General features: G+C 35.8%; 1 protein-coding gene across 2 annotated transcripts; it reads right to left on the bottom strand.

Annotated features, from left to right (window-relative positions):
• Positions 1–703: 703 nt before the first annotated feature.
• LOC116172934 (SUN domain-containing protein 2) lies at positions 704–23,018 on the bottom strand. Of its 2 annotated transcripts, XM_031490211.1 has the most exons (7): positions 22,796–23,018; positions 22,489–22,627; positions 17,468–17,743; positions 12,864–13,390; positions 12,741–12,764; positions 5,823–6,321; positions 704–1,834 (listed from the first exon to the last, which is right to left on the bottom strand). In XM_031490211.1, exons 2-7 carry the CDS (start codon positions 22,611–22,613, stop codon positions 940–942), a joined length of 2,346 nt encoding a protein of 781 aa, XP_031346071.1. In that variant the 5' UTR covers positions 22,614–22,627; positions 22,796–23,018; the 3' UTR covers positions 704–939. The 2 variants fall into 2 exon arrangements, with proteins under 2 accessions (XP_031346071.1, XP_031346072.1); XM_031490212.1 differs by lacking the exon at positions 12,741–12,764 and having other exon boundaries at positions 22,796–23,017.
• Between the last annotated feature and the right edge of the window lie 4,797 nt (positions 23,019–27,815).

The following is a 27,815-nucleotide window of genomic DNA, read 5'->3' as shown; positions in this document are numbered from 1 at the left end:
AAAATGGGGGTATTCTCCTAACTGTAATTATTACAATGTGCTGCCACCAGAGGTCTCGTCGTTATATGGTATCGCGCAACCACAGACCTCTTAAAAAATGTCTGTGCGCGCAACCCATATTTCTGTTTTAAAATAAAATGTAATAAACTCAAAAAATGTTTATTCAAAATCATCGATCGCTATAAAAATGGTAACTTACAATTTTACAAAACTCTGATCATAATCATTAAATAATCAAATAAAAAAACATTATACCTCCGAGAAAATGATTAAGTGTTTGTTAGTATACTTACAATCTAAATTCAAACTTAAATGCTACTTTGATTAAGTTAAAAATCTTTAAATTCCATAAATAGATCTTTAGTTTCTACAATATTCGTAAAGTACCCTAAAATTTGAAGGCATGTTTTTAACCATTTTTTTACACATCACAGGATTTAATTAGCCCTTGAATCTGTGTCGGTTTAACTAAGTACCACGTTTGATACAAATGTAACTTATCGAGATCATATCACAGACGCTTCCCGATTAACTGTGGTGAATTGAATGTGTCCAAAACTAGATGGATTAAAAAACTTTCGCCAACATTAAATTCACTGCAATTTGAGGAGAACGCGCTAGACCTATTGATAAATATAAATTGTACAAGAAGGCAAACTGTGAACCACAACAAGATACTTGGTTACTGTGTCTTCTTATTAAATTTATATTCGAAGTTAAAAGTGAGCGAACAGCACGATGAAGTTATAAAATGTGTATATATTCAAAAATTATAAAATTCCAGTATTTGAGGTATTGTGAGGTTTACTTAACCAAGATGACAACACAGTTCAAAAAACTTTTGTACTACATTATAACCGGGACCGTTTGCGACAACCTAATTAAAATGACTAGCATGACATAGTTTCATTACGACGACTAATATAACAATAAAAAAGATCAAGTTTCTAAATCTAGTTTGCCATGAACTCTAAATCTATACAAGCAGGTGTACTTCAGGTTGCCGTGATTTGACATGATCTTTAATTCGACGATGGGAAAACTCAAACCGTTCCTGGCGGCGGCAAAGTATTGCAGCGGCGGTCCGTTTTCATCATAAAAATATTCGCCTATCAAAACGCCCGGGTCGGTTGCATTTTGTAGTCCGAAGACGTGAAACTCCTTCGGGGCGGAATCGATCTTCCCATTCGGAGAGAGCATTTTACTGATATGTTCCATTGAAAACGCCTCGATCTTCACTCTCGCACTGAGTTTTATGAGCAAAAATCCGGGGAAATTCTGAAACGCCCAACACTCGCCGGGAACGGCGCCTGGGGTTATGGCAGTGCGTGGATTGTTGGTCGGGTACCAAATTGGAATTCCAAATATGGAATATACGGCCGTTCGGACGTTATAGCCTTCTGTGCACCTTATGTTTACTACTTCGCCACCGGCCGATTCCAGTGCGTAATCCACAAGGCCCGTTTTATCAGCATCGTAAACTGCTAACGAATCGCGCACGATTCCCTTGACATATTCGTCGGTTATCGAATCCACTGCGACGTTCGCGTTCGGTACGCCTCTATCTATACGACGACTTAACTCGTACGTCAGTTTCGCCATTACGTCGTTCATGATCACCTCGCCGTTATTTTTGATAAGGGCGTCGAAATCGGAATGCAAATTGTGGGTTATGTTTGCCAAATGCGTCTCTAGATCTTGTTTGGCGACGAACGTCGAATGTAACCATCGCGAAATATCTTTGTAGTTGTGAAGTTCGCGTGGGGCGTTGAAAAACTCTTTCAGAATTCGCGTAATGTGGCCTTCTATTGAAATTGCGGAATTACGGCAACACCTAAAAATACCACGGGAATAGCAAAATCTGATAGAAAATAATTTCATAGTCTGCACAAAAATTGCAGCTCTCAGACCATCAGAAATTCTTGTAGCTTAACCAGGGACCCTAATGTAATATTATGAGGACCATGACGCCAGCTTTTAGGAAAAAAATCCGCAACAGGAGAAAACTGGTAAATAAAATTCGTTCCGCGCATGCGTATACCCAACTTTTTCAGGTCGCGTTGTTAGCTTCATTAGCAGTACCTACAGTAGAAATTTGAGGAAAATAGCATGGCTGACTTTGATGATAATAATTTTCCAAAAGGCAAGTAACATAACCCCACTATTTTCATTGTTTAATACCTCAAAAATGGTTTAAGCTAGAGGTATCATGTGATATATTTTCGAATTCAGAAAAATATGGGCATTACGAAGATAAAATAAAATATAGGGTGTTCTATTAAAAAAAATATTATTGTTTGCACCCCTTAGCTGTGGTACGCCACTGTTTTTTTAAAGTAGGATCCTTAGTTTGCACGCACGTTATTAATTCTGTTTTTAGGGAATATTGTAATGCAATCATATAAACAAAATCATTTTAAACCTGGGAATTACCTGTTTATGTTAGATTGATCAATGCATTTCACAAAATACCGGTTCTTGTAACAGAGTTGTGCGTTATTTAAAAGAGAAGGCCAAAAACCTTTGGTGAAAATGTTTTTTTGTCAATTGAAATTGCGGTAGTCTACGTTTACATTGCGATACGTCAAATTTGACAACTGTTTGCTACCGTTGTCATTATTTTATCCCATTTTGTTACATTAGCCGATAAAAAATCCGTTAATTTCATAACGAACAATTATAGAAGCATAACTTCAGTAAGTTTCACTGCGATATTCTGCGCCAAAAGTTGTATAACCCAAAAAATACCATCGGGTTTACAAAGAAAAAGTAAGCAACGTATTTTTAATCTTATTCTTATTTTGAACGAAAAAGAGATAATGGTGGTCCACTTTTACCAGTTAACAGCAGTAAGAGAGGTAAGTGGTTACTTTAGTAACATAGAAATTCATATACGTAGCAAGTTTCATTTCACAGAGAGTTGCAGATATTGCCAGCTTGTGAACAGTGACAATGTAACAAACTCGTTAGCGATGTTGATGGTTTCACACAAGGAGCAATACAGAACTCCATAGCAATACTAACGTCTGACACGGAGGCAATCGGATATAAAAACTGTAATCAATACTCAACAGGAATCAATAATTCAAAGGACTTTACACTAGCAAAAGCAAAAACACGGATTATCCTTACAATTGTCGAGGCAGGGCCGGCTTTAGGCGTAAGCGATGTAACCCGTCGCTTACGTCGCAGACAAGAAGGGGCGCAAAAATTACTCATGTTTAGTGACTGACACAGACGTAAAAATCCGTACACGGGAAGCATATTCATAAATAGCAGACGCGTTTTCGCTTCGCATTTTTGTACAACTTTGTTTTTCAAAAAAATGTGAGAACACAAATAGGTAAACTAATGTTCAATTCCGCTGAATTGGAATTAGCGATTACCTGATAGGCGGTACGTAGTTTGCTAGTAATAAATGAACCTCTATACAGGGTGTTAATTAATTTCATGCACATATTTCAGGCGGTGATACTCATCAAAATAAGAAACAATGCAAATATATGCATGGCCTAAAAGCCGTCGTTTTCGTTATACTGGGTGACAAAGAAAATGCAACACTATATATTGCGACCAACTATTTTGATACTTTATTGTAGAGATTCTAAAAAATAATTGATCTATCAAATTTGAACCAATTATCACATTAATCAACAACCTGTATTTTTAGCGCAGTTTCCAACTCATGCTGGAAGGCACTATTATGGCCACTTTCTCTGTCCGTCTGTCCGTCCGAGGCCTTAACTACTCCTACAGTTTTCAAGATATTAAGTTCGTTCTTTTTGCATTCGGTAGCTAATAGGTCTGGCACCTCAACCAAGAAAAATCTTGATGATTAATGTGCGCATGCGCAAAATGCGCGATGTCAATTTTCTTATTTATGGAGATATTTCTTTAAAATTTTAACCACAAATGCTTCTAGTAAAGACAAGCATATCGCATATTGTAAAAATCATATAGGCGCATGCGCGAACTACGCAATGTCAGCTTTCTTATTTATAGTTTTTTTTAAATTTTAATCAGAGATTTTTCTAGTAAAGGCAAACATATCGCATACTTTAAACATCAGGTATGTGCATGCGCAGACTACGCAATCTTAAGTTTCTTATTTATAAGAATATTTATGCCATAACTTATTTTCCTTTGTACACACAAACAGTCCGTTGTATGACCTGTCCGGAAGTACAATAGCTAATATCGGTAAACCAATTAATGTAAAGAATATGGAACATAGTTAAACTAATGCAAATGAGTCACACAAAAGTAATCGTAGGTAATATACCTCAAATCGGGTCTCCATTCAGCATCGACTTTTGTAGTGTAAGTAAAATCAGAAATAGCGAAGTAAGATTCTCCAAACGGTTCGTTAATACTTGTGAATTCAGGAACAATTATGAAGGTGTTGGTTTGTGTGCAAGTAGGTCACAGGTAATAGTAATAGGTAATTTTCCCAGCCGGTAATGTAGAAACTCATCTATGGCGTGCTTGACTTCATAAGATGGCGGTGGACCTCTGCAAATGAATTTTTCTTGCGCATCATTGAGAAAATTCAAATTTGTTTCCACTTAGGAATATCGATGCAGAAAGCACAATCCGGTAATGAAGAAAAGACTAAACAAGAAGCATAAAATTGATTATTCAAAGTCAGAAGGTAAATACGTAACTTTTGTTAACATACCGAAACCAGCCTTAAAACTTGTAAAATATATCCGCAAATGCGCCAGCCAAGTGTCAAAACGAAAGCAAAATAACAAGAGAAAACTTCACTAAACTCATACAGCACCACCAAAAATCGCAAAAGGCTGACTGAAATGGTCAAGTAACCGTAATGGCGTGTATGTTCTACAAGTAATGATCGAATCTCGTCTTTGTACATTGAAGTGCGTGCGCCGAAAGAAATTAAAAAGAACTATGCATGACCACCGTCGGCGACACAAAGAACATCGTAAGAACATATTAAGATAATAACAAATTTACTACAGGAATTTATTTATTTATTTATTATCCCTCTCTTGTTCTGGGCCCTCAACAGGCTTGCGCCCAATTACAGAGTGACCCGCATAATGCTTTTTAGAGGTGCCTCTGCAGAAGGAATCTAAAACTAGTGGATTAGAAACGAAACACCTAGATGGGATAACAATATCAAGTAAAAGGATGAATTTAAGTATAAACGGGAGTAATACTAAGTTAGAATTACGCGCGAAAAGAACGACCATGCTATCCAGATTCGAAAATGCCGCGAAAAGTCCATCTGCTCGTGAGTATGAGGTAAGTCAAGATTGCAGTCGCCTCTCGATTTCTGTTGCTAAGTACTGCGGGCGTTGTTCTTACAAAAAACAATTAAAATTACTTTTTTTTAAATTTTTCCTTAAGGTTCAAATAATAATGTCCACCTTGTTAGTAAAAGATCGCGACATAGACAACCAGTTACAAATAACTACTTTTTTGTAATTGGTCAATAGAAGTTATTAATGTAATGGGTATCCTACCAACAATGCAGCACTGTTTGTATGGATGCCTAGATACATAATCTCTTTCATTGATTGCACGATGCTATGTAAACATACTTAGTGATGACGTCATTATACACCGATGACGTGCGCGCAATCTAAGGAAAATCCTACTATAGTGATAAATTAAGACGATTCACTGTTACTCCTACAACTTTTACATGGTATACCTCTGTCTGTGACAATTTCAAAAAATCCATTAGGTAATTTACAATCAATATCCCTGAACGCAAAGCGCCTAGGGTAGGTGCTGCATCTATGATCTGAGGTCTGCAATTTTTCCACCTATTTAAAAACGAAATGCGAACTTACCGATTTAGTTTCAAATTTAAACTCGCCATATCTCGATCATGTTGGACCCGCAACCGAGTTATATCATCCAAAATGTCCTTATGATATATTTTCTCCAACTGCAACTGCTCGAGACGGATCTTGTCAATTTCAATTCTCAAGGTGTCGATTATTTCCTGCTGTTGCCTTACAATGTGCGCACTGTGCTTGCCGTCGTCGATCGTCTTGCAGTTGTTAATAACATTTTGCATATTGGGACTGGAAACTATTTTATGAACAAGACTATCGACATTATAAAAATCGTCCATATTTAAACTTAATCTAACTGTGTTTGCGATTTCTTGGATTTGAGCGGAGGACAGCTTATCTGCCCTTAGCGATTCGGAAACCGTGTCTTTCCTGATTATGTTGTCGTCGAACGAACTAACAACTGACAGCTTTTCAACTGAACTTGGGACGGTATCGTTGCTCCGGTATTTATCGTAAAGTAGCGGACCGAATTGTGAAAGTAACCACCACCCTGCAACGAGCCTGTATGTAATCATATACTTAAAGACGAATTGTTTACCAAATTATGAGTGGTTTTGAAATGAACTGTCTTTAAGTAAATAACCTTGCCTCACCTTACCACCCTCCTAATTTTTAATATAATTGAAGTTCTAAATCAAAAGCGTTAAGTTTTGTTTATATAAAGCTTTAATTAGTAACGTGTTATGTAAAATCATTGCGTACATACTAATAAATAAAAAAAGGCATATAAATATTAATATATTATGAATAAATATAAAAACCACGCCACCTGATAATGATAGTATAAGGCATGCCACATTTTTGACAACAGTACCAGTAAGCAACTGAAAATATAACACCAGCTGATGTTGCACGTGCGCAGTGCGGTAAAATGTTATTGTTTTTAAATCAGTGCGTTTTTTTCTAATGTGTAAATTGAGTTTAATGTTAAGTGTTGAGTCAGTTCAATAATCTCAAATCTACTTTTCTTGGTTTCTATAGGAAGGAGATATATGTAATCAAAACTACCTAGTGCTTACGAATCCAACCCCATTTCTTTACAATCGTAACACGAATCAATTTCAAGCGAAAATTTTTACATTTGGATTAGTTCATCACGGTAGATAGTTTTTATACAGGATGTTGGGATTTTCTTATGCGATCCTGAACTACATTTTTTCATATGGATCACCCTATATATTTGAGAGTTTTTGAAGAAAGGTTAAAATTTACTAACTTTGGATGTCTCAGTTAGATGTATATTAAATATCGTTTGCAATATTGCATTTTATTCATTTAAATATTTATATTGAAGACATCTAGCTCTCCTTGGCGAACAAAACATGGTTGGATTGTTTAAAACGACAATTTCTTGATTTTCCAAATATTTTTAATTTTAAATAACCACAATAAACAAAGAACGTGGAATCCTATGTCAATAAAACACATAAATAATATATTATAAATAAATAATACAGATTAAGATTATATAGAAGAAATTGTCGTTTTGGTTTTAAACAATCCTGATATTGTTTGTTCGCTATGGAGACCTAGATGTCGGTTATACAAATAGTTTAATGTATAAAATGGAATATTGTAAATAATATTTAATATAAGTATAACACGAGATACATCAAAATTTACGAAATTTTATTTTTAAAAACTCCAAAATAGATAGGGTGGTCCGTATCAAAAAAGGTAGTTTACGGTCGTATAAAAAAAGAAAACGCCCGGTATAAAAACTGCGTTACGCGATTGACTCTGTATAAAACAAGTGTTATAAGAAAAATGTTGCCAAAATCAATTATTTTTAATAATAAGAAAGTTATGAGTAATTCAAGAAATCGACTAAATTCGAGAAACGCCCCCTAGCGGCCAAACGATTAAAGAATTCTGTTGGCACCAGTGATTTTCTCTTTAAAATTGAGCTCCAGACACCTAGGGACATTTTTTTATCTCGCAAAATAAAGAGCGATTCAATAAGAAAGTGTTCAATTTGGACCACCCTGTACTTACAAAAATATTTTTGTTGTTCACGCTAGACCAGCACACAATTTTATATTCTTTTGTAGCATGATAGCGCCCGATATCGCACTAATTGGATACCCTGTATACAGGCTGATTCAAATTCTAGGGCCACCATGGGGATCTCGGAAACTGTAACAGATAGGTAGGTAGTTTAAATTTGGCAAAGTTACGTATTTTGATGCTTAACAGCCCTGACCAGACTTCGTGCGACTTTTTTTGCTCCTCCAACAGCCGACGAGTTGCAGGGTGTCTTTCAGGCGTGGCAGAATCGTCTTCGCGAGTTTATTGATGCAGGAGAAGAATTTGTAGCAATCAGATCACTAAATCTATTTTTCCCAGAAAATAAGCATTACAGAATGAACCCTGTACGTTTTTTAAGATATTTGAAAAGAGCAATCAATTTACTGTATGACAACATAAAATATGCGTATGGTTGATATACAAATAAATTTGTGATTCAATTTATTACTTAGAAAATTTATGAAATCTAGCATGCTGTGTGCTGTCAGGATGTGTCTGTTGCGCGACACGGGTAGATTGCGTCATGCAAAAGTAAATCTTCAAAACGGGACATTGAACAAGTTGATTTTTTGTGTAACACAACACACACAGCGCACAGCATGACACGGCATGCTAGATTTCATTAAGTTTTTTTAATATTGAATTTTTTTTGTATATTAACCAGAGACTTGTTATAACTAGACCGCGCGTAACGTAGATTTTACTATAAACGCCTGTTGTCAAGATAGGATAGGCAACCAACTGTTCATCGCGGGGCAGACGTACGTTCTGCAGCTTGCTTTAGCCATTTATTCTAAATTTTAGTAGCAAAAAAACATAACATATAGCTGTTAACTGTTTTAATCGAATTTATTGGTATTTTATTTGAACTAAATTGGTATATAACTGCCTTACTCTAGTCCTAATTTGATTTATATGTGTATTTTGGTGGTGAACACGCATGGGAAAATATACTCTTAAAACTAAAGATGTAAGTAGTAAGATATGATTATTTAGCGGATTTTGATTCAATATATGGTTATCCAAAAACCCAAATGGGCTGTAACTGTTATTTATTTTTCTTAGACTGCTCATAACCATTTTGTTTACAACGCGGTGTGGTGTGGATTGAATGAAAAACCTGAACACATTTTCAGCAATTTGGCAATTTTTAATGCATCGCTTGATACGTGCAACAATCCTCCACGATTTTTTCTAGTTAAAAGCTTTGAATGATTCTCTGATGCGAATGTCGCATCTGTACATATGGAACATTTAACAGACTAAGCTATTTTTCTTGTAACAAAACCTGAAATATACTTAGTACCATTAAGTACTTAGTTACGTCTATACCTAATAGGCAAATAGGTATTGCCGTTGTCTTTCTGGTAAAGGATGTCGAATAATAGTTCTACGTTATTTTAAGTGAATGGGAAAGTCGAAAACGCTCGGTATTGCATTATTGTTTAACACCTTTGTAGGTACCTTTCTAAAATCGGCTTCATTCCCCGCAAATGCACTATGGTGGGAGTAAATTTTTCGCTTCGAATGGCTCTGATCCATTGGCCCTTTAAACCTTTATCCGTTGAAAATCAGCATATTATTTAAAAATTTATCAACAGAGTACATGTTGATAGGCACAAGTTAACCTAAGTTTATTGGTTTATTCTCAACAGAAATTTATCTGTTCACTAATTCGAGCTAATCACGAGAATGATTAATGAACGGAACATCTAAAATAACAGCTTATTGCAATATAATGTATTGCATATCATCTCAGCGATTTTTGCCCCGCGGTGCACTGTGTGTTGCATACTGTGTCGACAACACCTTAGATACGTTAAGCGCAGTCTAGTTATAGCAAGTCTCTGATATTAACCATATGCATATTTTATGTTGTCATACAGCAAATTGATTACTCTTTTCAAATATCTTAAAAAAACATAGGTATTACATTTGAAAAACAAAAGTTGCCTCTAATTCCGGTAGTGACACCGGAAACCATCGTGATGTCGCATACAAAATTATATTGAGGTGACCCTACTATCTTGAACACACTGTATTTAATTCGACTCGTTTGCATTCTGAAAAAATATTCGAATTACCGAACCGCCAAGTGTGGAAAAACAAAACCCAAAAAAATTTCAAATACAAAAAATGCACAGCTTGTTGCAACATCCTATACATATGTATAAATAATCTTGAACGTAGCTCAAAGCTCCTGTTCCCATAAATAAAAGAAAGTATAGGGGCCGCCGATTATTCACGTGATGTTTTTTAGCAGCAACTTCTTATTAATAGGTAGCGAGGTTTAAGGCCCCCCCCCCCCGCCCTTCGAGCAGTACGTGATAAATGGACAACTCCATACATAAAAGTAGATTTAGGTTCAAAAGTAATCAATTCTAATTTATGATTTCGTTTGAGGTTTCTGAAAAAAAAAATTACATTCTGAGTGTATACAGGGTGATTCCTATAGTACCTGCCACCGTTTGGGAGCGTGTAGGTGGTGCGTAGGGGAGTATTTTGATATAGGACACTTGGGGTCGGAAATCTAAAATAAGGGTGCCAGAGCCAAATTTACCTTCTGGAATTTCGCGCCTGTAGGTAGGCAACCCAACCGGCCGGCGGTGCACACGGAGCGATCTCAGGCGGCGATGTGTGGCTGACACTTGATCAGAATTTTGTTTAAACCCACGAAATTCCGTCTGCAACGACGCGTATCAAGTGAATAAACACTATGGCACGTTTTACTAACACGGAATACGCGGACATGCACTTCATGTACGGATTGGCAAATGGTAACGCACGAGCTGCACGACGAGCGGTATCCAAACCGTCAGTTACCCTGCAGACAGGTCTTTCAAGAAGTTCACTTCCGACTGTGCGAGACAGAGCAATTGCAGGTAAGCTGACGGAGGCTTAACTTTACACACAGATTCGTGATGCACATCGATACTTGGGTCATTTAAGCACCCATTTCGAAAAGTTTGTTTGTTTACACCGACCTCCTCCTATTTCGCAGCCCACTAGCGCCCGTGTGCACCGCCGGCCGGTTGGGTTGCCTACCTACAGGCGCGAAATTCCAGAAGGTAAATTTGGCTCTGGCACCCTTTTCCGACCCCAAGTGTCCTATATCAAAATACTCCCCTACGCACCACCTACACGCTCCCAAACGGTGGCAGGTACTATAGGAATCACCCTGTATGTCAAGAAAATATGTGTCAATTTGCAGAGCTTAAATGTTTTGAATTGAGTGGGATTTTTAACAGCCCTTTAGGATTGGTAGTACAAAAGACACTAACCAATAAACTCGCCATTTTGTAAAGAAATTCGCCATTGTCGGTGTGAAAAAATTACTCCGTAATTAAAAAGGGGGTCATGCAGCTTTGAAAAACCTAACAGGAAACTTAAAAGTGTAAAGTTGCAAACCTAAATAAATAGGGACTTCTTTAAGAATACGAAAGTAAAGGTGCTGACAGAACGAGCTCATTATCACGCGTTAAAGAAAAACTGTGCGTCAGATTGGTAGCGTCGCGAATAAATCGTGGAAAACTTTAATTAAATAACGCATAATAGTGGTGAAATTGTAACTAAAAATCGGTCCCATTGTTGGAGGCGTCATATAATATATAATATAATCGTATAATTTTGTGCAACTGCTTACTGAGGATTTTCTCAAATTATACTAAACAGTAACAAAATTCAATAAACTGTTTAGTGTACATGGTAGTTTAAATTCGTGGCCATTGGGATCTACATAACAGTGAGAGATACAGTGTAGGTTAAATGGGGGCAAAGTTGACCCTTTTTGTGTTCTGTTGACACATGAATGTAAAGCTTTTGAATTTTCTTGTAAATGTATGTAAAAGTGTGACACATCGTTATTTTTCTTTTTTGTCTCCATCTCATTCCGTAAAAATCCAATATGGCGCCCATAAAAAATAAGAAAGTAGTAGCCTGTAGCTTTCACATCTAGCGTGCTATAGAAGGGAAGCGTTTATTTCCGAGCTAGAGATAATGACAACGGAATTTGACATTTTCAGTTTTTCGATGATATCTCAGTTACTTCCAAAAAAGGGCAACTTTGCCCCCATTTACCTACACTGTACCTCTTACCGTTGCGGAGATCCCAATGGCGATCCACGAATTTGAATTACCCTGTATACAAATCACGTTCTTGAGACCAGAAGAGTTTAATATAGACACGTCTCCTGAAAGAACACATCTATCCAGCTTTACCTTGATGCTAAGGGGTTCAACCCATTCCATAAACGAGAAGACTTGTAGGCCAAGGTTAGTTCTATTTATTTAAGTCAATATTAAATAACATTAACAACCAGCTTAGATTCATTAGTCTTAAATTTTTAAATTTCCGATATTAATAGTAGTAAACTTGAGCCTATTAATTTGGTTGAAATTTAGAATTAAATTTTGTTTAAAGGAATTTTTTAATCCACAATTTGCCAAATTCGAGGGTTTCAAGAGTATTTTGCCGTTCTTATAATCAGAAATTAATTTTAATAGGTACCTAACCGTTTGGACTCCACTTTTCTGAATGTTTATTTACTCCATGCTATGCCGTAGATAAATATTTGAATGAATTAAATTACAAAAATCGATTACATATTTGATTATTGATTTATGCGAGTATATGTGCTGTACTTTAATAGCAAATCGCACTGATGAAAAACTTAGGCACGCTATCAAACTTATTGCACCACTGGCGACTATGGAAGCATACGATATAAATGTGTCATGCAATGAGTGCAGTGCTTTACGATTCTAACATAAAGTAATTGTAAGTATCGTTAACGATGTTATTAGCGGATTTAACAATAGCATTTGCGTAAGAAGAGGCAATGCGTCCACAGTTTGGGTGGCAGGGTGGGGTAAGGGACACACCGCTGATCAGCAGTACGTGTAATCCTAAAATAGAATAACAATATGTAAATCCTCCTTCACCGTTACGTGAACGTGACGTAAGCGAGCGAAAGTTAAGAGAAATGGAAAAAAATTCGCACCTACCTCCGAAAACTAATAGCGGAATCACGCACAGCATGATGAGCGAGGTTACTTTATTGCTCTTCCTGACGGACCTTAGCAGCCACGAGTCCCATAGCATGACACGTGTCGCGACTCTGTGTAAGATCTTCGCGAACCATATGAATATAGAATTTTGTACTGTAAAGGTGTAATAAAAAATTGATGTGATCCACGTAACGACAGTCACAAGAGCGCTCCAAGTTCTCGAACGAAATGATTGGCGCTTTGTGTACGCTGAATACTGATACATCTTGTCGTGATTATTGTTCGAGAACAGATTGCGTTGCTTCAATCTTGTCACCTCCTCCGTTCGGTAGTTGTGCGAGGGAGTGAAGTCGATGTGTTCTTCATGGGTGTTAGTTTCCTTGTGAGATCTTAGGAATTCATTCGAGTAGTCTGAACCGTGCAACGATCGACGAGACATATTTGGCATTGCCAGAACGCCTGGCGCCAGTTCCGTTCTGTCTTTTGAATGTAGCGAATAGGTATAATCCGTTTTTGGATATTTGCTGAAATTAAAAGATTTTATTATTACTCAAGGCAGGACACTGGCACATTTAGACTGTGTCAGGTAGATAAGAATTGATAAATCAAATTTGTAAACAAGTTTGTACCACCTGCATTCAAATTTTAGTGCAAATCAGAATTAAATGTGAATAAAACTTTACCAATAAATAAACATTCATAATATACAGGGTGTAAGCTTTAAAAAAATGTTTTCAGATGTACTAAGCGTTCTTCTCTGGTTGCAAAACATAGTTGAGATGAAAATTGTTTTTGCGCTTAAGGGCTGTCTTGATATAGCAATTTTTCAAAAACAGAACCAAAACACGTTTTTTCCAGAAAAGATTAAAAGGAAATACAAAATTCATCTCTTTTGAGATTTCAGTTTCAAACCCATCAATTAACTTTGAATAAATAGTTGCTTTGGTTACTTCTCTCCCTGTTTTGTTTAATTATTTCTTACACTCTGTGTATAGGTATGTGTTGGAAGAGCCCGTTTTTTTTGGAATGAGCTTAATTATAAAAGGGAAGAGATGCCTATAAATAAGAACTGCAGCAATTAAAAACCCTATAAATAGAAACAAGAAACACATTCTAATGACTGTCACCCAACACACCTGCATCTGTATTTTGTATGATCAAAATAGTTCAGTGAAATTGTGATTACAAAATGAAAGTTCTCAGCGTAGAACACGTACATACATTTATACAGGGTGTATTTAAAGTAACAAAAATGGCACCAGCGAATCACATAACATAACATTTGAAACAAACTTACCTGAAGGTCCACCGCTGTGGAGCGGTTAGATTTTAGAAACAACTCAAAATGTTTTCACATACAGTGTGTCCCAGATCGGGTGGGATTGCATGGGTAACTTTCTTATTATTAAAGATAGAGAATTGGTTAAATGGACAATGTTTTGCAGTTTTAGATGCTTATTTAAAATTTCCTTGTGGAAATTCAAAATGTCGAATAGGTTCCACGTAAATTCAAAAAAACTAAAATTGGTCTTTTACTTTAATCTGTTATACCTATATCATCGAAAGTATAAGAGATATAAAAAAAAGTTTTATATAAAAGTTCCTATCTTTGATGTGCTTCATTTAAATAGATGTTAAAAAAAATTCAAGATGGCTACTTTTGAGGAACATTTACCAACTTTCTAAAGTTAAATAGGCGCCATATTGGATTTTTAGATTATTCGATAGATTTTTTAATTCTCTTTTCAACGAGCTATCATAGCATAAGATTGAAATAAGATACCAGTTATATCAACGGTTTTTATATTTTAATCAAGTAGTCTGTGACGAATTAAAAAAAACAAAACAAAATCTATTCGAGGCAACAAAACAATGAAAATAATTACATCAGATGTTTAAAATACTGGCTATTATTAGTGAAACACACTTCAAGGCAGTTTACTTTAGGCAACATGTTGGGATTGATGCTATAACACGCCTTTAGAACGGCTTCGCGTAGTTGTGTACGTTATTATTACTATTATTATAATTGTAGCTACTTCCATATACTTTATTCTTTAATGTACAATGTACATAATTCGTGAATTGTGACCTGGGCAGCCAGCTTAATTGTTGGTAGGTACCATAAACCAACCCTTCCTGTGAAACATACGTTGTCTAGAAAATCCTTTAGGGAAGTTTATTGGAGAATTTGTAAATAATGGTGAGCAGTTACAGTTCCATCGAAGAGATTACTGGTCCAATTACATGACTTCCCATTATGTCATAAAATACATTAATTTAAAACCTTACTTGATTTCGGCGTGAAACTTCAACATATAGGTTTTCCCGTGACAAGTAGTGTTCATTATGTCGATTTGAACACTCCGCAGTTAGAAAAATAAGACTTATCTGTCCATATACTCGGACTGCTAAAACTGCAGTTAGTTTGGATATTCTTACGGATAAACGACCTATAAAATGTGACCTGGGACAATGCACCAATGGTAATACATTGTGTAAAGTCAAGAGAAGTGTCTAGAAATGTGTTTAACTGGATATTGGCATGAGATTTTTTTCGAGGGGATAGTTTGTAGTTATACCACCATTTTGTAGGTATGTAAATATAGATAATAACATAAGTGCCGTCATAAAAGTCAAAATTTTTCTAGGCCTACTTGTATAAAATTTTGGAGGGAGTTGTAACGCCCAAATCCCCCTCCCATGAGTGCGCCCCTGATATTTTAAATATCTGAGGTAATTATTTTCATTCTTTTGTTGCCTCGAATAGATTTTGTTTTTTTTAATTCATCACAGACTACTTGATTAAAATAAAAAATCGTTGATATAACTGGTATCTTATTTTTAATTTTATGATATGATAAGAGGGTAGGTATCTTGAATTTTTTTTTGACATCAATTCTAAATTAGGCGTATTAAAGACAGTAACATTTATATAAAATTTTTTTTTATCTCATACTTTCGATGACATAAGACAAATTTTAGTTTTTTTGAATTTATCAAATTTTGTACATGTATTCTTTGGCACAAAAGGAAGAGCTGAAAAGCTTTTAGGCAGAATCGCGCATGCGCAGGTCTGCCAAGCTCTCATTCCCGACTAAACGGCTGAAGAGATTGGAACCAAATTTGGTACGCATATTCCTAGACATAAAAGGAAGTGAAAAGATGTTGGTCAGAATCGCGCATGCGCAGCTGGTATCTGTGCTAGCCACAGCAAATTTTTAACAAAAATGTGTTCTTCTATACACAAAACAAAAATGTTAGAAAAAACGTCGCCATTATTATTTTCTGCTGTTCAGTTTAGTGTGGCTATTTATACTTAGATGGCGTTAATGGTTGGCGGAAGAACCAATAATTATGGTATGCAAGGTGCCTGAATGGCGCCAGAGTTTACAATTTGAATTCTTCGTAGTAAATGTAAATAACAGTACCTACGTACCATGACATTCATGAATGACAGTCTCTAAAATATAACAAGAGCAGTTTAGCTATGCCGTGCAGTTCATTAAGCGGCAGAGCAAAGCGATGTAAGCTTTAGAGGGCTACCGCTTACCGCTTTTTTAGGTCCTGCTTACGAGGTTTATTGCCCTTTTAACTATTAAAAATTAGCTTTGGCAACCGCCAAGTTGTTGCCCAAAATCGGTTAAAATCGTTATTTATGCACCAATTTTGTTGGGAAAAAGACTAAACTCTATTGCGCGATTCCCAAATAAGTGATCGATATGCATTTTTGGTAACGAAAATATTTTTAGCCAAAAGATCTCAAAATCGTTATTTATGCATCAATTCTCTTGAGAAAAAGGTCAAATTCGATTGATCGATGACCAAAAAATGATACGTGTGATTTTTAGTGATCAAAATATTTTTATCCAAAAGATGTCAAAATCAGTATACAGTATGTCCCCGGATTGAGTTTACAATAGATGTGATTGGCAAACAATTTTCGAATTGGAATTTCATATATTGGGATTCCGCCCTGTTTGGTGTCAAACTTATTTTTAGTTTACTTTCGATTTTTTAGAATCGAGTAGGCCTTCACCGTTAAGCAATCACTATTTTAGTTCTAGGTAAACTACCTTTTCCCTTCACGGATGCCAAAGTGTTACTAAGAAAAGTTGTTCAGAATGAAAAGTTATGGCGTTATGCAAATTTTTAGAATGATCTTCCTGTAATATAGGGATGCTACCAAATCTGTTCAATTTCTTCATCGCAGCATCGTTTGAAGCTTTGAATGAATGCACCAAAGGATAAGAATTTTAAATTCATTTGGCATTTCCTTCATATATGCCAGCATTATCGATGCATTTGTTTGTTTTCATATTCTTTATAATAGGTTTTACTGGATTTGGATTTTGTATCTACCAACTTTTCTTCTGCTTCTGCAACAAGTCACTGAATGGACGCTGTATTCTCTCTTTCAACCGAAGTCATTTTATTTGCAAAGACAGTGATTTTTATAAGCCAACGTCAAGTGACATTTCCATGGCAATCATGGAATTACGAATAAACATGCTTTTTTTTAGATTTGGGCCATAAAAAAGGGCACAGACACAAACGTTGATAAAATAATTTGCTACCTATGGGGCACCATACCAACTTACTTCCAATAATCCCCAGCCGCCCTATAGAAATCGATGGCCGACACGGAACCGGTAGAATGACTTTCTTCCGATCGCCTCGACGACTCCTCCAAGAAACGACCTGTTGAGTCCTTACTCGATTCCAGCGCTTCTCCTTCTTCCGAAGAATAATCGGACGTTTTATAGCGAGCTTTTCTTGACACTTTTTCGCTCTTTGAACTTCTGGTTTTCATAGATCTTTCCGGCGTGGAACTCTTAATGTTATTTGTCAGATTGTTGTAATTTGATGTTATTACTCTGAAACAAATACAGCAATTAGTTATCTGATCCGCACAGATCAAAACCACGATACACTTACACACGGTATGCTCATTATTTTTCTTAAACGCGTTTTCTACTGCGCATTACGTCACCTGCGAACGTGTGGCGCCAAAATTCAAATGTTTACGCACGGAAAAATCCAGTACAGATGTCACGCGTGACAGTTTGCACCTTTTCAGTTGTATTTACGAGTTTTATAGCGTTAATTTGTTGATAGCTAAGCATTAATTTGTTGATAGCTAAGTAATCATTAGTGAAAATTCCAAAATGCCAGGTTGTGTGTGGAAATAAAATAGGTACTTTCGATTTCCGAAAATTGAAGACTTTTCTCTAAAATGGATTGTTGCAAGTCGTCGTAAGGACAAAATTAACTTGAAAAATGGTGTTACATTATTATTAAGTGGTGTGTTTAAGTCTTTCCATTGCTGTTTAATCCTATATCCTGTATTTGTTATGAACATTTTGAAGCCAGCCGTTTTGAAGCACCGCTAAGGGAACGACTTCTTAATTAGACCTACTTTTAAAAACAGCGGATGTTTGAAACCTGATGCTTTACCTATTTTAAAACTACCGCGTAATAATGAAAATCAAAATAAAAGGGACACGGAGGAGAGATTAGATCTTTTGATAACGCTGTGGAACTTATATAATTTTTACTGAAACAGCCGCATTTCATGTTTAGGGCCAATGTTTTTGGTTAGTTTATTTCATACGATCACGAAATCCCAGAAATAACTTACGCGAGGATCTCTACACAAATCAGTATGATTTGTCAACTAACCTTGTGATTTGTCGATCTAAGCATCGTAATTTTGCTCTACATTCTGTGGTTTTGTTCGCACGTGACGTCACCCTAGATGCGCAAGAGCATACCGTTGTAAGTGTATCGTGATCAAAACCCATCTGAGATAAGTTACAAAAATTAAATTAAGTTTTGCAAGTATTTTGAGATTTTCCTGTATATTTGATATCTATCAGAAATTCTATTGTGGAGAGTTTCAAAACACTGATGCAAATTATCGATATTTATTTTTTTTTCAATTTTATTCTGCCTTTATTTTTGAGTGGGCGGGATTTCAGCCAAGGCTGCTCTACCAGCCCAACCCACTATACATTTACAAATATCCATGCCCGAACCCGGATTCAAACCAGGAACCCTTAGCACCACAGTTCAGTTTTAACTGAAGTGCGCCACACGGGCAGGTGTTTACAAAATTTACATTTTTTGAAAGTTTTTCCAGTATCAGAATATGTTAATTCGTATAATTTACATCGATAGGGTGTTCAAAAAAATCAATCAAATATGTTCCTTATTTAAACAATTGCAATAGGTTGGGAATACTTACTTAGTAGATTGACAAGAAAACTATTAACAAAAATGTAGTATACAGGATGTTTTTCATGCACCATGTCACTTTTGGACTTATATGATGGTTCAAATTCAGGAGAATGGCGGTGGTTGGTAGAAAACAGGTCCACCTTTAATTAGAATACCATGAAAGAAGCCCCCCCCCCCCCCCCCCCCGATTACGAACGGGAGGCGCGAAGGAATTCCTTTTGATGAAACTTTTCACTAAAATACCATGGCTGGCAAAACGTGTGTTTACCTCCCGTCCCTATTTTCAGCGTTTTATTGGGCACCTCTACAGATACAATGAGAGATAAATTGGGCCGTCTGGCAAACATTCCAGGACTTTACGACAATTAGGTCAATTACAGTGTTCAAAACCAGAGGAATAGACGGACGGACAAAAAGCAAAGCCCCCTTTTTTTAAGAAAAAAAAATGCGCTAATAAAGAGTACTATTTTTTCACTACAAATTCAATTATGTACAGAGTGTTCCATTTTCGGCACTTTTATAGGGTATCTCTGCAATTGTTAATGCTATCAAACAAGTCATTTAAGCGCCATGCGTTCTTTTTTGCTCAAATTCAAAATGGTATAATTAAAATTTGAAAATGGTCACTGGATTAAAACATACAGGGGAAAATCAAGGAACGTCGTTTCAGAGCGATCCTATATTTTCTTAGGTAAAAAAATATAGAAAAAAGTTTATAACAAAAGTGTGTTTATGATTGTTGAATAATCTACCATTTCCAAAATAAGTATACGTGGTCAGGTAAGTTATTGGATCTAACCTCATTTTTTAAAATGGAACACACTGTATATTTTATTTTAACATTAAATGCTTTTGTCAAAAATATAACATTAAAATTCAATATTGGTTCAAAAAATTTAAACAAATATTTTAAAAACGTAAAAAAATGCAATAATCATTATAGCGAAGCTTTTGTAATAAACTTTTCTGTATCGGTTTAACTAAGAAAATCAATTTTATGATTTTCCCCTGTATTTCTGAGCGTATATTTTGAAATGTTGACTTTTGCCTTTTTCACTTAGGCCCTAAAAGAGCATCCCACGTCTATACTACTTTTTTGCAATAACAATTACTTACGGAGATACTAGATAATGAAAATGGGACACCCTGTACTTTATTGAGGATCATAGTAGCCATGGCATAGTGGTTGCTATAGTAACTACAAACAATTCCGTAGAATTTGAACATGCAATAATATACAGAGTGGTTCAAATCTACATTCATTTTTGGCATCAGAAATAGTAGTTGCAATTTGAAACTTGCAAATTGGAAACTTTTCAAAACTTTCAACGGTCACTCCCAAAATTCCTTGGACTTTAAGGATTCGATTATAAAAAAGACCACTCACCTACCTTGAACGGTTTAAGAACCTTTTTCAATGGACTCTTGCATCTCCAAATTTTTAGAGAAACATTGACATATGTCGAAAACTATGTCACATAGTGTTGGCATAGCAGCAGAATATAAATGGTTGCCATTGTAAATTACGAAATTCTGATACTTTTGGGTCAATTGTTTTTTTCTTTATCAAAATATGCACATTTTTTTATCCTATCTTTCACAAAAATTTCATGAAGCCGTTTTAAAATGTGGGTTTGGATAGTACTTTTGCCCAATATACAAGGTGTTCATCCCTGAAGCACACGAGAAATAGTTCTTTGGAATGCAGGCAAGAAAACTATTACCACAAATTTAATATACAGAGTACTTCAAAAACACATGCGGCACCAAGTTGATTAACTTATCGTTTTTTTTAATGAGGTTATGTTTTACTTATGAAAATACCTGGAACATTAGGAGGCTGACCAAAGCACCTTTGTATCTACAGAGCGGCAAAGAGAGCGGACAAATAAATACATTCTACTTACCACTACAAAACTACAAGAACCCCTTGATCTAGAAAAAATGTTGAAGCTTTTGAAAGTGAAAAAAATGTTAAAAATACTCAGTATACAGGACGTTTCAAAAAGTATAGTACTTCGGAAATATTTTTGAAACTGACAAAACAGCTAAAAATAATCAGTACACAGGATATTAAAAAAACACACACACAATGAGAAGATATAATAGTGCTTACCTCACCTTTATGGTTTTTGAATCTACAGGGCGGACAAATAAATAAGTTCTACCTACTATTACAAAGCTAACAAGACCGTCTTGATCTAGCCAAAACTGTGAAGCTTTTGGAATATTTTTTAAACTGACAAAACTGCTTGCAAAACTATTAAAAATAATCAGTATACAGGATGTTTCAAAAAGCGTACTACTTCAGAAATATTTTCGAAACTGACAAAACTGTTAAAAATAATCAGTACAGAGAATATTTAAAAAAAACACATGGCTTGAGAAAGACCATCAATATAACAGTGTTTACCTCTATGGTTTTTGTATCTACAGGGCGGAGAAATACATAACTTCTACCTAGCACTACGGAGCTAACAATACTGCCTTGACCTAGACAAAATTTTGAAGCTTTTGAAATATTCATTATATTTTTATTATTATTTATATTAAGAATATTTCGCTGTAACGACAAGAAAACTATCAAAAATAGCTGCCACAGGTTGGACCAGTCTTTCCCGTCTCAATTTTATTTATCTGATAGATAACCATCAATAGAAAATTTCTAGAAATACATGTGTTTGTATGGAAACTAACTGCCATATAAAGATAATAGTAAATTGAAGACGCCAAATATTCCATTGGTTACAAAACACCCAATTAACTAGAAAGAGGACACCCAATAAATGCTTCACACTGTAGTTCTACTGGTACAGGGTGTTTAAAAATTGTTGACATGAAAGGTGCCAAAGTTTGGTGAGAATTACTACCACACACAATACAAGAAATATTGACAGTGCAACTGATTAGCCTATATCAAGAATAAACATTAGCTAATACTTTCCAATACTTATCTATCTCTCTAATTTGCCTCGAACTGCAAAGAAAATAGATATCATTAGAACAATTTTGTAAATAAATGCACTCCTTAATGCACCTAATCTAAGATGAGAGCTACGTAAACAAGAATACACCATTGCAGTTTGCTACATTATCCGCAAAAGATAATTTTAACAGTGAGATGACTTTGATAACCAGGTCGTTTGAACCATGGTGACTTCTAGTTTTTTCTGCAGTAATCGTGAATATATCTGCCTTAATCTTACCCTTAGATACCCGATTTGGAACTAAAAAGGAACTGTCCTAAACTAATTCGAATAAAAATGCTAAATACTACAAGTCATTACAAATGATGGACAATTGTTCGGACGAACCTTGAATTTATTTAAATTCCCGAATTAAGCACACCTTCAAAAAGAAGCACAATAAATTATTCGTTTACCTTGTCGTGCTGCGTGTAGTCCTAAATGTCGTACTTCCAACTAGATCTTCACCGACCATTTCCCTTTCGACGCTGCCCTGAACGAAGGGAGTCCTCGATCTCGATCTGCTCGAACGTAACTCCATGCCTTTAGTCTAATCTAAAAATACAAAGAAAATGTGTGTTGGTCTCTTAGATTTTACCCCCCTTCCGAAATTTTAATTTTAGAAGAGCATTGAGCACAGATGCACTTTATTAAGACAAGTAATTATGGAATAGGGTTAAAGGCGCCTTATATAATATAGCGATATAGTAAATTAATATTTACCTATTTATTGTAAAAATAAAATGTCACTCGATAAAACTTTTCCCGCAATTATCTAAGTAAAAATTTGTAAAACGTTAAAAACGGTAATATAAATATAAACGGGTGACGTCATTCGTAACACTTTCGTTCCCATACCCCGAAGGTATTTGTATTTTAAATTTGTTACTATTTTTAGTATATTTAGGTAAACGTCATCTTCTACAAAGGATGATTGCACCAGTTTAATGGTGAGAAAAATGTATAATCTTAATTTATGTAACATTTTTGAATTTCTGATGCAGCAATCTGTAGTACACTTACGAATTTCACCCATAGAGGGCAGAGAATAACAACAGTTCATGTATGTACGAGGATTATTCAGCACATCTGACTACCGTACCGTATACCTGGATCACAATTGAAATGTATAGTGTGTTGCCTACATACACATGTATCTATGGGTGCGTTCACCAGAACCAACTGTTTGCAAACCGTTTACGCTTTTTATATAAGCATATTTACTGAACGCATTGCTAATTGTCAAAGTGTTTGCAAGCGGTCGCCATTTTTTTAATCATAATTCAAACTCGCTGAAAATCACAAACATGTTGATCGGGCATGCGCATTTGTCATAAGCGCGCAATTTGCCTGGAAACCACACGTCAAATTTAATTTGAGTGAATTTTGAGAAAACTGTTTTGTATTCTTTTTGTACATTTCAATAAAAATATGGCAACCTTTCTACAGTTTAAATACATCGTGCTATACGAGATGAATTGAATTGTCCTATAGAAAATCAAGATTGGAGTATTAAATGCATATTCACTGGATCCTTGAGTAAATATTTTTTATCCATAAATTGTACTTGCTTTATGACCACCACATAAGCATAGTCATTTTAAAAGGAAAGAGTTAAGATTTGTATAGGTGAAAAACGTATAGTTATAGCACAGATATACGTCGTATACGACGTATATCTGTGGTTATAGTGTTGCAAGGCAGGGTTTGATGGCCAGCAATCTACTAGGAGACGAGCAAATCGTTCGTGCCGTTTTGGAGCCTTCATAAACCGCATATGAAGGGGTCAGTACAAGTCCAAATGAAATCGAGAGCACTCAGCCAGTATCAATTATAGGTTATAGAGATACTTGTGTTAATTATTAGTATACGAATAATGTACCCTAATTAGATTCGAAGAGAAGTTTGGTGTGGAACAATTTCACTACAAAGTTATTACTCGCCAAGTATTTCAAATTTGACATTCGTCAAAGGGAGGCTGAAGTAATACTGTTAAAATATCTTCTTTTTTTGTCTGGCAACTTTGTCGTGGGCAGTGTAAGTTCGCAGTTTCTTGCGTTTTTACGGATTAACAGCACCATTTATTGATAGGAAAAAGCTCTATCAAATGACACAAAAAGTAAAAATGACTTCCATAAGAAAAAACAAAGCTGATGATGGTTAACCGGAGAAGAAACGTCAGACTAAAAATTTAAAACTCATCTTGTATATGGAAAAAAGTGGTCACAATTATGTGCCGTTTATTTTGAAATATCTTTTTTTTTTTTTTTTTTTTTTTAATTTTAAATAGCCCTATCGGGATCGATGCCCATGTGGCTAACAGGAATGGAAACAAAATGACAAGGATGACACTCTTCACTCCATGCGGTCTTTCATGGAGACTTTTAATCAGACAAACACAACCGACAGACAACAGACCACGGAACGGTTTAGGATGACGAACAGAAGTATGTTATGACAGAGGTATTCTTCAATGAATGATTTTATTTATTTAAATTTGAATTTTAGCTTCCATCAAAAATTGCACCAAGGCGTCGTAGATTTTTTTGTTATTTGAAGCTAATAGGGTGAACATATTGGTTGGTAATTCCATATTATGACAGCGTATTTCTTTAAGTAATTTGTCAGTGAAATTAGCGTTATTCACACAACCAAGGAAAATATGATTAAGGTCGCCTTGTTCTCCACATACGCAACTGGGAGTATCTGTCAATCCCATTTTATGTAAATGCAATGGATATTGCCCGTGACCAAATTTTAGTCGAGCTATTGTGGTCGCATACCACCTACTCACAGTAACGTTCCTCGACCAGTGAGTTCGAATCAACTGAGGGTGGATTGTCGTATATTGCGTGCTTTTCTCCGAGTTGGAGTCTTCCCAAAGATTTTGCCATCTTGTAAACAAAATTTGGTGCTTAAAATAGGTTACGGCATCACTCGGTGTTATTATTTTATTATATGGTGTTCCCTCTTGTATAGCCCTTTTTGCTAACGCATCTGCTCGTTCATTAGCTTTTATATTGACATGAGACTTCACCCAATAAAATTTAATCTTACAACCTCCGGTTCTCATCATTGCTATGAGCTTAAAAGTTTTTTGACAGATTGGATCCATTGTGAACGAGCAATAATTCGATTGAAAACCTTTGAGAACGCTCATGGAGTCTGACATCAACACAACGTTTGTCATATGGCGCGCCCTACAATAATTTAATGCTTCGTATATGGCGATCGCTTCAGCTGAATATATAGATGTTAGGTTATGAAGTTGTAATAATTGGTGTTCTTTATTGGAGAGGTTATAGAAAGCGCAACCTACTCCCGTTTGATTTTTGGAACCGTCCGTAAAAATAATGGTGGCATTACCCAATTCCTCTTTTATAGATTGAAACAATTGAATATCATGGTTTTCCTGACCGTTGTATTTCGGGAATATGACATCTGGAGAACTAAAGGATTGAAGAAAGTCACAAGTCATTATTTCCCGAGTGTAGATAGCTACTGCCATGTCTTCTAGATCTCTGTATGCATCTGCTAATAATGGAGATGGTTTTTTGGCCCAATACCTTCCCGTAAGGTCAGCTATTGACAACCTATTTAACCGTTGGTACATTTGTATGCAGTTAAGGCCGCTTGACATGGAGCAATACAACGCGCAAGAACTTGCAGAAAGAAATTGCAAGGTCAAATCCTTGCATGCAATAAGCATTGCATGGTATTTGACATGGTGCAATTCTATTTCAATTGCCACATGTCTGCCAACAGAAGAAACATATGGATTTGTCAACAAAGTAGTTAACCTCAAATGAAAATTAAATTTTGATTGCTTGAAGAAACGTGAAAATTACAAGAATAAATAAGATTAATAAAAACAAGTAATGAGTGCGTCTCTCAGCATCATAGTTGCCGCCGCTGTATTTTACTAGGTTGGTGACACAAAAACAACTAGATTTATCCCTAGAATTGCACGATTCATGCAAGAAAAATAGCACCGGTCCTATAAAAATTGCATGCAAGTCTCTTGCAGCAATTGATCAGCTGGCTTTGAACTGCGCATGCCTTTCGCAATTTTTCTTGCAACTTGCATGCAATTGCAATTTTTATTGCTCCATGTCAAGCGGGCTTTAAGTGCTTTGAGTTTTATGACGTATTTTATGGCAAGATATTTTCTGCGTAACTCCGCAGGCGGCACCTGTGCTTCTACCTGGAGGGCTTTGATTGGGGTAGATATCATTGCGCCAATACACAATCTCAGGGCTTTAGTCTGTATGACGTCAATTCGTTTCAAGTTCGTCTTGTTAGTGTTCGCGTAAAAAGTACATCCATAGTCCATCCGTGATCTTATCAAACTTTTAAACAAGCTGAGCGCTGTGTCTCGATCAATGCCCCATCTCACTCGAACAACAGCTCGTACAACATTCAGCGCCTTTTCACAGTTTGCAGCTAAAGCGTTTATGTGGTCTGTCCATTTTAGTTTGTTGTCTAAAACTACCCCTAAATATTTAAAAGATGTTTTTATAGGGAATTCATTATTCGCGAGAGAGATCCTACCCATCGGGAGTTTGCGATGCCGCGAAAGAAACATTATAGCCGATTTCTCGGTAGAGAGTTCAAAACCATTTTCCCTAAACCATTGTTTTGACTCACTGACAATGCTATCTAATTCGGATTTCAACCGATCTAGGTTCCCTTCAACGCTATATACACAGAAGTCGTCCGCGAATTGGATTATTGTTGTACCCCTATTAAAAATAGAATGAATGTCGGCCGTGTATATGTTAAAAAGAATTGGGCTTAGTATGGATCCTTGTGCCAGTCCCCTCGATACCGTTCTTGGACCAATTTTCTTATTGTTGCACGTTCTAATATACACATACCTATTTTCATAAAGTGACACAATACTTCGAGAGACTCTTGCTGGTAAACCTAAGGTTATCAACTTATTCTCTAATATAGATAGTTCAACACAATTATATGCGTCCTTTAAGTCAAAGAAAACACAGCTCATATATTCGTTGCTACCAAAGGCTAATTGCGCATCTGTTACCAAGAGTGCCAAGGCATCTATAGTTCCGCACCCTTTCCTGAAACCAAACTGATTGAGAGGCAATGTTTTATTTTCTAATAACCACCATTCAAGACGTGTCTTTATCAGACGTTCATACGTTTTGGTTATACAAGAAAGTAGTGAAATGGGTCTGAACGAGGTCAACTGAGTCGGGTCTTTTTGAGGTTTTAGTATCGGCACTATTACAATCTTCTTTAATTGCTGCACTTCTTCCCCATTCAAATAAATGTTGTTAAATGCTTCTAAGAGAAGCATCTTGTAACTTTCTGGAAGATTGAATAACAGTGCATATGGTATGTCGTCAAAACCAGGAGCAGTATTATTGTGTGACTTGAGGCAAGCTTCTAATTCTATTTGAGTAAACGGGTTTAACAGGTAGCTATCTGCAATATGATATTCGTCAAGTCTCCTTTTATTCTCTTCGCAGACCCATGGTGGCGTGATATGTGAAAGAAACTTTGTTAATATTGCGTCATCTGGTTTACTGAAGCTAGGAACAAAAATTCTTTTAATTTTCCTAATTTTTTTCCACACTTCACTAATAGGGGTATTCCTATTTATTTCGTTGCACATTTGTCTCCAACTTTTTTTCTTTTTCTGTTTCAGAAACCTCTTGGAATAGGCAAACTTTTCTTGGCATATTATATAATTTTCTAGAGTTCGATTTTTCTTAAA

This window comes from Photinus pyralis, unplaced genomic scaffold (genome assembly GCF_008802855.1).
Source record: "Photinus pyralis isolate 1611_PpyrPB1 unplaced genomic scaffold, Ppyr1.3 Ppyr1.4_LG6, whole genome shotgun sequence".
In the NCBI taxonomy this organism is placed as follows: domain Eukaryota; kingdom Metazoa; phylum Arthropoda; class Insecta; order Coleoptera; family Lampyridae; genus Photinus; species Photinus pyralis.
This window is presented reverse-complemented; position numbering and strand designations above follow the sequence as displayed.

Coding starts and splice junctions, on each gene's coding strand:
- LOC116172934 (XM_031490211.1), bottom strand. CDS start 22,613: ATGGAGTTACGTTCGAGCAGATCGAGATCGAGGACTCCCTTCGTTCAG. Junction 17,744..22,488: donor ACTACACGCAGCACGACAAG/GTAAACGAATAA, acceptor TATTTGTTTCAG/AGTAATAACATCAAATTACA. Junction 1,835..5,822: donor TTAAATTTGAAACTAAATCG/GTAAGTTCGCAT, acceptor TGGTATTTTTAG/GTGTTGCCGTAATTCCGCAA.